Genomic DNA, 11,903 nt, shown 5'->3' with positions numbered 1-11,903 from the left:
GGCTACAGAAACAGGAGATGGGCTCCTGCCCTATGGGCCTCATGGCTACAGAAACAGGAGATAGGCTCCTGCCCCTATGGGCCTCATGGCTACAGAAACAGGAGATAGGCTCCTGCCCTATGGGCCTCATGGCTACAGAAACAGGAGATGGGCTCCTGCCCTATGGGCCTCATGGCTACAGAAACAGGAGATAGGCTCCTGCCCCTATGGGCCTCATGGCTACAGAAACAGGAGATAGGCTCCTGCCCTATGGGCCTCATGGCTACAGAAACAGGAGATGGGCTCCTGCCCTATGGGCCTCATGGCTCGGCAAGGCTTACTTAGTGTGACCTGTGAAGTGAGGGGCACTCTTATCATCGTGACGTAAAATAGAAACTGTCTATTTCCCATTCATTGTCAATGGGAATTTGATGTTTGTGTAAGACAAAAATCTACACGAATAGCTGAGTATAGGAGGTTGAAATCATCCACAGCAGTCAGTGAACTAATAACAAGAAATGATCACAGTGATATTTGTCAGGTGAAAGAAGCGCTAGTTTCTTTATTTAGTAACGAACGCTCCTCTCAACCGGCCGGTCTCAATCATAACATTACGTTACACAACATTGGGTGTCTCTAAAGATTTCCGTTACCTGCTTCCCGTTACCCATTTCCTGGTCATGTGAGTATGAGTAACCAATACATGACAGCAGCGTGCGTGGCAGCCAATCAGGACTAGGTCCCGACCAGAGTAATCTAGTAAGAGAGTAATGACACTCCCGTTGACTCTCATTGTAACAATGGAATGCGGAAGTGCTCATTCTATCTCAATGGAATAGTTCCAGCCATAGGAGCAATGTTTGGAACTATCGCCCATAGCACCCGCTTTGCGGCGAGATCAAAGCGGGTCACCACTCTCTTACTAGATTACTCTGGTCCCGACTATAGGAGCCAAAGTCATCATTAAATTTGACTAATTCATGTCAGGTTTCGCCTGACAAAAAGTTAGTTCCTACCCTTCTCACAGGTCCCATTACAATTTACATATGATGATGGTGACAAAAACAAACAATTTGACTGATTTTTTTTATTCACCATTGTATAACAATTGTGGCTGGTTATCGACAGTTTGAGAACATATTCTGTTTCCTTCCCTTTTAACTTCCTCACTGGCAGATGTCTCAGAATTGCACATACAATGAAAACACTGCATTTCCTAGCCCTTAAGGTGGTTGCACACTGGACACGTTTTTCGGAAAACCGATGGAGAAACGCCGCTAGAAATCCGAAAAACGCGATCTGTGTGTGGGGACCTTTACTGGCCGTGTTCCGTCTGTAGGACAAATACTGTAGAAATGTATTTTCAGAAGTGCGTCATAGCGTTTTGTATATTCCTAAATTGTGTAAACATCTCTAGAATCAGGCTCTTTTTTTTAAACAATGTAATGTTACATACAGTGTTCTTACATGTCAAAATATAGCAAATATTTATTTATTTTTTCTTCTTTTGTTAAAAAAATATTTACAAAAACTGAAATTTTAGGGAGATGGGAATACTTTAAGTTAAAACATAGGACCCAGAGATGTGAGATTAAGAGCACACAACAGTGTGATTGTGTTTTTTTAAAAAAAGGGAAAGGAGGCACCAGATAAAATGGCTCAAATAGAAACCGAACTAAAACATTTAAAATGGCTAAGGCCTGGACATAGTCGTGACAACTAACAGCTGACATTTATTGTTATCTCAGTTTAACTAAGATAGTATTGACATGTGTTTGAAGTCTTGAACAAATGAAATGATCTTCCATAGATCCATAGATCTATCTTAAACCAAAAACACACTACCCCAGTCTTCACAAACTAAAATATAGATTCATCCTTTACAGCTCCAAAACCCATCAACAACTCATATGAGTAGTGTTAGTAGGTAGTTTCCCTTATTAACTACCCGAGCCCCATTTTATACTTTTGCCTTTGGCTGTTCGAATAGACGATCTACAAGCTCACAACGCATCGCCGCGTTGTGAGCTTGACGGTCTGCTACTTTTGACACGAAAAATAAGAACAATCTAGAAAAAATGTGTAATAAAGAAGATGTTCACCTATAATGCAATGCCCAAAAATATGGATGGCAGGGTTTAACCCATTAAAAACGGGAAAGCATCCGTGTCATTTTAGGTTTTAGTGTCGGCTATTCAAAAATAGCAGCCGTACAAGCTCACAGCGTTTCACGCTGTGAGCTTGTACATCTGCTATTTTTTTAATTATTTTTGAAAAATCTTCAGTGTTTGATTTTTTTAATTTTAACACATATCTTCTCTTCTGGGTGTCCCTGTGGCACAAAACATTTTCAGATGGAGGTCCGTGGTCAAATAAACGTCAATTTGGGGGTCCTTGGCAGGAGCAAAGTTTGAAAACTACCGATTTAGCAGGCATTTGTAGAATGTAGGTCTTAAGGCTCATTCATAGTCTGGATTTCCGGTGGTGAGGTGACCACCGAACTACAACATGACGTCACTGAGCCGCGGTGAAGAGCAAACCACCGCCACCACCCCAGCCCTTCTCTCTGTTTTTACTCACCACCGTTCAACGTTATTTCAGCTCCGGTGGTCACCTCACCACCGGAGCGGTGGTCACCTCACCACCGGAAATCCAGACTATGAATGAGCCATAAATGGTTAATGTGGTTAAGACTTCTTTCAGTCACGTTGTCCAGGCAGCAACAGAGACACAACAGAGCCTCTTCCTCTGTATCTCACACGCAGCACGAAAGCAAAGCTGAACTTGAAGCTGCGCTTCCGATAGTCATTTTGGGTACAAAGTTCACAAGGAGGGGTTTCATCAGTATTCCACAGTCACTGTTTTGGTCTTGAGGTATTCATTAAGAGCATCCTCTCCTGTGGACAAAATGCAGGGATACAACGACAGATTAGTCAAATGATAATGGCGCAATTCATCAATGGGGAATACAAGCTAATAGAAACTGCAGGCTTTCTAGTCCTGAAAAGTTGCAATGCGAAAATGGAAGCCATAGTTCTCACAATAATGAAAATCTAAACATTTTTTGTAAAAAGAAATCTTGTTTAAAAATAAATCTGCCTAATGATGTCATTGGAGGACGGTTTCTAAACTCCTATGAGACACAGAAAAAAATCATGCCATTTTATCATGATTATTAGTGAGGACCTATTATATGAAGATAGGTTGAAAAGTGGTGAAGTGGTCCTTTAAGAATCACCCGTTTGTTAGATGCTTTTTGGCTTTTTATGTTTAATTTAGATAGTATAGAGAGACAGTTAACCAAGGGCAGAGATAAGAGGAGAAGATGAGACATAATGAAGCACTGGAGTGTGGGGCGACCACAAATTGAAAATTCTCAATGATGCAGCATAGTTATCATACTATAGAGAAGGGTTCCCCAATTAATTTTCCTCGAGGGCCATATTTTGACTAGGGTACCAGGCTTGGGGCCGAGTCCGCACGCGTGAGGTCGAGGTCTTGCCCTGAAAATTCATTTTCAGGGCAGGACCCCATTTGAAAAGGATGCCCAGTTTGACATGCATAGGCTACTGACCCCCATTTAATGCCATTTATATCTGGGACCCCCCCCCACCAAAAAAATAAAAAATAAAAAAAAATGTTTTTTTAAAAAAAAAAATCTTCCGCGGGCCGCAAGGGGGCGCTCCGCGGGCCGCAAATGGCCCGCGGGCCGCCTATTGGGGAACCCTGCTATAGAGAATCATTTCCTGGTCCAGGGTAGGAGGCGGGACTGCGACGCTCTATACTGCTGACAGCAGCGTCATCAGCAGTACAGTATATGATCATACCCATGAACAATAATAATTGTAGTACATACCAAGGTCTTTTCCAAAGCCGGACTGTTTGAAGCCACCGAAAGGTGCAGCCACATCCGTCTTGTTGTACGTGTTGATAAATACTGTTCCAGCATCCAGACGCTCACTCACATACATGGCCTTGTTGATGTCGCGGGTGAACACGCCGGACGCCAGGCCAAACTCTGTATCATTGGCTCTCTGCAGCACGCCTTCTACATCACTGGAGGGGGGGGGGGGGGACACAGGATGGGGTTTACGGGACAGGAAGTCGTACTATTTGACACTCGTGAGTCGTGTGTGTGTGTGTGTGTGTGTGGAGCAGTGTTGATTTTGACAGCAAATTTTGTTTTAGTCCATAGATGTTTTGTCGCCAAAAATGTATTTTGGCAGGCCTTGATGTCGTCGTAATGACCGATTTTACACTTGGTTGCATGCTGAAAATAGCCTGACATACTGTGCAAGCAGCAGATTGTTGATCTGCTATTTTCAGAGTGCATCACCCCAGTGACGCCTCTCGGGCGTCTCCCTAGGGAGGTCCTCGACGCACGTCCCACTGGGAGGAGACCCCGGGGCAGACCAAGGCGCAGTTGGAGGAAACACATCGACTCACTGGCCTTGGAACGTCTCGGAATCCCCCAGGAGGAAGTCATTAATGTTGTTCTGGAGAGGGAAGTCTGGAGCACTCTGGTGGAGCTGTTGCCCCTGCGACCCGACTACGGATAAGTGGTTGAAGATGGATGGATGGATGGATCACCCCAGTGCAACCAAACATGAAATGACTCGTCTTTTAGTTCTACTGGATTTCTTCTCCACTAGTCCCTCCCCAACATTCTAGTGTAGTTTTTATTTGTTGACGATGCTATATTTGCTTAGCCTGGATCCAGCCCAAAGACCCCGCCCACTCTCTGAGTGGACTGCATCTCTTGGTCTGGTGTTGCACTGTGAACCTATAATTTCTTCGGTAGAAAAATTTATTATCCAATGAGAATCGGTGGTGGGGGGGTGGGGTCTAACGAACAACCAATCAGCGCCGAGTCCCGTTTTCAGCGTCATCACGCAGCGCAACACAGAGGGTTGAGGGAAATTCTAATCCCCTCCCCCTTGAAATCGCTCAGACAGGAGACAATGTCAGACTGAAGCTTCAAGAAAGCTACAGTCTGATAATCAGGCTAATATTTGCTCAGTCATAGCATACCCTTCTTTGAACTTGGACACCACCATTATAGGACCGAAGGACTCCTCTTTGGCGAGGAACATGTGGTCCTCCACGTCGGTGAATACTGTGGGCTCCATGAAGAAACCTGGACAGGGATTACAGGAATTATTCTGTGGGCTCCATGAAGAAACCTGGACAGGGATTACAGGAAGGTGAATACTGTGGGCTCCATGAAGAAACCTGGACGGGGATTACAGGAATTATTCTCTAAATATTAGGAAATTACTCCTAACAAACGTCCCTGTTTTGCCCTGTTTTGGGCAAAACATTAGCAAAATATCGAATATAGCCGATCTACAAGTAGATTGGCTTAGCCACTTCATTTTAAACCCTAAAGCAGCATTTTTTGTTGACTGCTTTATTCGCTTTTTCTTTATTAGTTTTGATCGTTGTGATTGTGTTGCTATAGGTTTGAGCACCCTTTTAACTAAGTTCTTTATGATGCTTTAACAAAACCCCTTAAAACGCATTGCTTGGATCCAGGGAATCTTCCTTTTGTTAAGTGGAGCGTGTCAGACAATGGACTTATTTAAGTTAATAATAATGAATTGCATTTTTTATAGCGCTTTTCCAAGTGCGCATTCATTCATATATTGGGAGGTGAAGCGGCGAACAGTCGTCGCCAGCGTCCTCACTTCCCACATTCACACACCAATGGTGGCGAGCTCACACCGACCGACTCATTGGAGGCAATGTAGGGTTCAGTGTCTTGCCCAAGGACACTTCGACATGTAGACAGGAGGAGCCGGGATTCGAACCGCCGACCCAGGGATCATTGGGCGACCTGCTCTACCTCCTGAGCCACAGCCGCAGGAGTTTGATCTCCTGCAGTCGCATACTGTACCATAGCTATGCTAGGGTTCATGTGGTTACGTGGTTAAACGTGTCTAGTGTGGTTGACTACTACTCAGGGTCTGTCGGTTTAAAAGTGTCTAGTGTGGTTGACAGGTCGGTGCCGTACCTGGCCTACTACACAGGTTATGTCGGTGCCGTACCTGGCCCGTGTGTGTGTGTGTGTGTGTGTGTGTGTGTGTGTGTGTGTGTGTGTGTGTGTGTGTGGGGGGGGGGGTGCCGTACCTGGCCTGTCCACCTGTTTGCCCCCATACACCAGTGTGGCTCCTTCCTTCACCCCAATCTCACAGTACTCCACCAGCTTGTCCATGTGGGCCTTGTGATTCTGGGGGCCGTGGTCCGTGGAGCGGTCCAGTGGGTCTCCAATTTTCATCTTCTTAATTTCCTCCACCTCAAGAGAGAACACATGGGAGCAATGACACGTTTAGAATTGTACTGTAGGTTGGAGAGACTGAGCCACTGTGCTGCCCACTAATGAATTTGGAAGATTTTACCTCTAACAAAAGTGATTGCAAACAGCTGGCTAAATGACACAGCGGTTGTCAGGGACTTTGTCAGGGACTCACCACTCGCGCGATGTACACATCGTGTATAGACTCCTCCACAAACAGGCGCCCTGCCGCGATGCAGTTCTCGCCTTTGTTGAAGAATACAGAACTCATGCCCTGTTCAGAGGGAGATTGGGAACAATGGAAAGGGTTAAATAAGAAGGAACAACTTCATCTCTCTCTCTCTCTCTCTCTCTCCATGCATGTCTAACTCTCTTTTCCTCACCATGCGAATAGCCTTGTCCATTTCACAGTCGGCGAAGATGATGAGGGGAGACTTCCCTCCCAGCTCCAGAGAAACCTTTTTCAGGTTACTGAGAGCACAGCTGCCGAACGGGAAATGACACTGTTATGTGAGCATCGAACGGATGATATTCAGTCGTACCAAAAAACCCCAACTTTGTTCATCACCTCCGGACGGTGACCAATGCTACTGTACCTCTTCATGATCTGTTTGCCGATCGGAGTGGAGCCGGTGAAGCCAAGCTTGCGGACGTCAGGGTGATCTGATAAACGTTGTCCCACCATGCCGCCTTTCAGGCAAGAGGAGTGGTGAGGAGAGGAGGAGAGAGAAGAGTAATTAAAACGCGTTAAGGACGGAACATTTCATGTCTTCATTTACCAATTACCATCTCACAGGAATTTGCAAAACTATTAATGAGCCCTCATTAATGCAGGAAGTCAGGAACAACAACTACTCTTTAACCCATTTTGGGCGGGAACCCCTTTTGGTGTTCTAAGCATTATGTTATGCTTTAGCTATTGAAAAATAGCAGATGTACAAGCTCATAGAGCGGCACCAAGTGCCGCGCTATGAGCTTGTAGGTCTGCTATTTTTGAAAAATCGTGAAAATGTGGTCCAAATGTTTGAATATATTCTTTCAGAGCGAACGTTTTTCAGAAAACTGTCAGGATTTAGAAGGCATTTGTAGAATCGTTCCCAGGTCAAAAGGGGTTAAGGGCCACTTCATCCCTTTCATCTCCGTTTATTACCTGATCCTGGCACAATGTTGATCACTCCTTTAGGAATGCCAGCCTTCACCGTCAGTTCAGCAAACTTCAGGGCAGTCAGTGGAGTGACCTGTCGAACCACGTGACTGTTAGATAACATGTGTTCAACAGATAACAGTAACACAACCACATGTAACAGTAACAGAACCACATGTAACAGGAACAGAACCACATGTAACAGTAACACAACCACATGTAACAGTAACAGAACCACATGTAACAGTAACAGAACCACATGTAACAGTAACAGAACCACATGTGACTGTTAGATAACATGTGTTCAGCAGATAACAGTAACAGAACCACATGTAACTGTTAGATAGCATGTGTTCAACAGATAACAGCCCAACTCAAACCTTACATTATGACATACTGTAGTCGGATGTACTGTACTGTATGTGATGTTGGATGCAGGGTTACGCAATGCCATTACCATATATTGCGCAAGTAAACAACGCCATCTGTAGGCTGTGTCAGTCACTACAGTAATGTATGTAGGCTACTTTGCTAATGTTTAGCGTGTCATTGAGTGCAACGTTATCAGGTTGAGAGTATCGGAGAATGTTTGAGGGGCGCTAACCACTCCCATGGCCAGCATTGTGTGCTTGTGTGTGTAGCGCATAGCGGTTATTTGATTGGCTGATCAGCCCATAGCGATGGTTTGATTGGCTGAGCAAAGTACGTCTTGATTCTTAATAAGTGAGGACAGAAAAGTGGCCAGAATAGATGATGTATGATGATAAGAGCACCCCTCACTTCACACAGGTGTGATTTTATGAGTAGGAGTACATAAGCAGGGAATCGATAAACCCCTCTGCACATGCGTGTGTGTGTGTGTGTGTGTGTGTGTGAGAGTGTGTGTGTATTGTGCACTCACCTGCGCAGGTTTCAGAACAAGCGTGTTTCCCGCCGCGAGGCAGGCAGCGCTCTTCCACGCCAGCATCATGAGTGGGTAGTTCCACGGGATGATTATAGCGCACACACTGCCACGGAATGAGCACACAGCAGGCGTATCAGCATGACACATTTAACCTATTTTGACCTGAGATCAGATTCTAAAAATGTCTTCTACATCCTGACAGTTTTCTGAAAAAGCTGTTCTATGTCAGTGGTTCTTTGATTTTTCAAAAATAGCAGACCTACAAGCTCGTAGCGCACCACTCGGTGGCGCGCTATGAGCTTGTAGATCTGCTATTTTTCAATAGCTAAAGCATAACATAATGCTAACACCAAAAGGGGTTCCTGCCCAGAATGGGCTAACATTGTCCAAAAACAACAAAACAAAAAACTTTTTCAAACGACATGACAGAGTGAGCCGTGGAACAATAGAACACTTACCCCAGGGGTTCTCTCTTGGTGAAGGTCAGATTGCGGTTCGGCCTCGCTTGGTTGATGGGTATCGTCTTGCCCTGTGGGACCCCAGACACCTGGTTTATATACTCTGTTGCGCACCAGTGTCGAGCACCAAAGATAGCCGATCTACAAGCACACAACGCATCGCACCAGTGTCGGGCACCAAAGATAGCCGATCTACAAGCTCACAACGCATCGCACCAGTGTCGAGCACCAAAGATAGCCGATCTACAAGCTCACAACGCATCGCACCAGTGGAACTGCTATTTTTTTGGCGAGTGCCAGCGTCTCTCTCAACCTAAGTATGAATCAAGCCAGCCGCGACACATGCTACATGCTACATGCAAGCGTGCAAGACACGGTACATTACGATAAAGATATTTATGATTTAAAAAAGCGTATGCCGGGGACTGTGAGGTCTATCATAGGCAGACCCCTTTGGGACAGAAAGTCCTCTCCATCAAGGGAGAATGAAATAGCCTCCCAGTCACTTTAACCCATTTAGGGTAAAAATATTCTAAATCCTCCAGTTTTCTGAAATAAATATTTTCACGATTTTTCAAAAATAGCAGACCTACAAGCTCGTAGCGCGCCACTCGGTGGCGCGCTACGAGCTTGTAGATCTGCTATTTTTCAATAGCTAAAGCATAACATAATGCTAACACCAAAAGGGGTTCCCGCCCAAAATGGGATAAAGGAAAGCCACACCCTGTGTAACTTGTTTGTCAGCTTGATACTTGCCCTGATGTTGGCGTTTTACACTTTTTGTATTGAATAAAGTACCTTTCCGAGTACTCGGTTCGCTCCTCTTTTCTTTTTAAACCCATTTAGACCTGAGGACGATTCTACAAATTATGTCTTCTAAATCCTGACAGTTTTCTGAAAAACCCTATGTTTCTATGTCAGTGGTGCTCAAACAGAAGCAACCCCTGGACAAACCCCAGAAGCAAAAATATGAGTCAACAATGTTCGCTCTGAAAGAATATATTCAAAGATTTGCGCCACATTTTCAAGATTTTTCAAAAATAGCAGACCTACAAGCTCGTAGCGCGGCACTCGGTGCCGCGCTATGAGCTTGTAGATCTGCTATTTTTCAACAGCTAAAGTATAACATAATCCTTAAAACACCAAAAGGGGTTCCCGCCCAAGATGGGTTAAGTAAAGTTATGTGCGGCAGCTTCAGGTGAAATTCCTTTGTACATTTACCTGGATCTTGTCACACCAGCCGGCGAAGTAGCGGAAGGTCTGGATGGACATGCCTACGTGGGTCTTGAGGGCCAGGGTGTACACGGCGCCCGAGTCGATGGACTCGATGGTGGCCAACTCCTCCTGGTGCTCCTCCATCAGGTCAGCCAGTCTGCAGGGTCACCACGGCAGAGGTTGAAGAGGAAACGAGAGAGAAAGAGGAGGAGGAGGAGAAAGAGAAGGGTTAACCACCCTATTTTGGGCAATATTTCATAAGGTTTCATTTTTTCCCCCAAAAAATTGCTAAAGTATAGATTGGACATTTCATAAAGTTTCATACATTTAAAAAAAATCACACCCGTGTGAACTGAGTGGTGTAAGGTCTTATATAGACTGATCAGCTGTGGTCTGACGTAATGTCTGACGTAATTAAATCACACCCGTGTGAACTGGGTGACCATAGCAACCATGCTCATTTTTTGGTACGAACAGACACGTAAACTAACAAAGCCAGTTGTAGGAGTGGTTTACACCACTCAATTTGGTACGAACAGACACGTAAACTAACAAAGCCAGTTGTAGGAGTGGTTTACACCACTCAAAAAGACAATTCTAAAGTATAGGGCTTAACCCATTAAACTGGGAAAGCATAAGAGTCATTTTTATACAGTATATAGTACATTAGTTGGCTATTCAAAAATAGCAGCTATACAAGCGTCACGAGCTTGTAGATCTGTGATTTGTGAAAGATCTTGAGAATTTGTGCAAATCTCTGAGCAAACATTTTTTTTAACAGAAAGCTTTGCTTCTGGGACCAGCTCAGTGGCCTTGTGGTTAGAGTGTCCGCCCTGAGTCTGGGAGGTCGGGGTTCAATCCCCGGCCGGGTCATACCAAAGACTCTAAAAATGGGACCCAATGTCTCCCTGCTTGACACTCAGCATCAAGGGTTGGATTGGGGGTAAGTCCCTGCAACATACTAGCGTCATGTCCAGGGGGTGTACTTGTACATCAAGCTGCCTCACGCTACAGAAACAGGAGATAGGCTCCTGCCCCTATGGGCCTCATGGCTCGGCAAGGCTACTTACTTACTTTGCTTCTGGGGGTCCCTGGAACAAAATAATTTGAGATGGGGTTTGGCGGCCAAATATAATGTTGGGGGTCCTTGGCATGAACCACCGATACAGAAACGTACTGTACATTTTTCTTCAGTTCTTAATGGATGAAGTGGTTAATAATATTCAGATCTTTTTTTATTGTACAACTTCAGTTCATGTTGGCCTGCAGGAAAACCACCAGAGGGCGCTCTAAGGCAGTGGTTCTCAAACTTACATTTAAATCTTTTAATAATAACTTTTTCATCCACAGCACCCCTGACTTACACTGTTACTTTACAGCACCTTTTGTCATAGGCTATGTATGTAAATATTTGCCCCAAAGATACAGTAAGTCACAAGGAAAACTGGAGAGAATATTTGTTTCCATTAGAAAATAACTTTTGTACTTAAATTCTAAATATTGTAAAAGTATTCTGAGGCACCCCTGGACTCCATGTGTCATGAGAAACCCTGCGCTATAGAGCGTCGCAGTCCCGCCCCCTACCATGGACCAGGAAATGATTCTCCGTTCATTTTCCTCATAGACATTTAAGAAAGTATTTATTTAAAGACGTTTACGCCGCGGACAAAGCCAACTCGAGTCGTGACAAATCATGACAACAAACACAATTTTTTGGGCCGAACAAATAATTAGAAAGAAGAAAAAAACGGCAGGTTACAACACTTCTTTTTGTTTGTTGTTTTTCTTCTTTGTAATTATTTGTTTGGTCCAAAATATTGTGTGTGTTGTCATGAGTTGTCACGACTCGAGTTGGCTTTGTCCGCGGCGTAACCGTCTTTAAATAAATACTTTCTGAAATGTCTATGG

General features: G+C 44.6%; 1 protein-coding gene across 1 annotated transcript in view; it reads right to left on the bottom strand.

Annotated features, from left to right (window-relative positions):
* Positions 1-1,051: 1,051 nt before the first annotated feature.
* Positions 1,052-11,903, bottom strand: part of aldh1l2 (aldehyde dehydrogenase 1 family, member L2) — a 34,336-nt gene continuing 23,484 nt past the window's right edge. Inside the window, exons 13-23 of the mRNA XM_079494851.1 lie at positions 10,002-10,152; positions 8,781-8,851; positions 8,320-8,425; positions 7,425-7,512; positions 6,871-6,964; positions 6,658-6,757; positions 6,450-6,548; positions 6,109-6,274; positions 5,011-5,116; positions 3,836-4,035; positions 1,052-2,876 (exon numbers count right to left, since the gene is read on the bottom strand). Coding sequence (XP_079350977.1) covers positions 2,821-2,876; positions 3,836-4,035; positions 5,011-5,116; positions 6,109-6,274; positions 6,450-6,548; positions 6,658-6,757; positions 6,871-6,964; positions 7,425-7,512; positions 8,320-8,425; positions 8,781-8,851; positions 10,002-10,152 — 1,237 coding nt within the window. The 3' untranslated portion in view covers positions 1,052-2,820. The remainder of the gene's footprint in view (positions 2,877-3,835; positions 4,036-5,010; positions 5,117-6,108; positions 6,275-6,449; positions 6,549-6,657; positions 6,758-6,870; positions 6,965-7,424; positions 7,513-8,319; positions 8,426-8,780; positions 8,852-10,001; positions 10,153-11,903) is intronic.

The sequence above is a fragment of the Electrona antarctica genome (assembly GCF_951216825.1).
Source record: "Electrona antarctica genome assembly, chromosome: 23".
In the NCBI taxonomy this organism is placed as follows: domain Eukaryota; kingdom Metazoa; phylum Chordata; class Actinopteri; order Myctophiformes; family Myctophidae; genus Electrona; species Electrona antarctica.
This window is presented reverse-complemented; position numbering and strand designations above follow the sequence as displayed.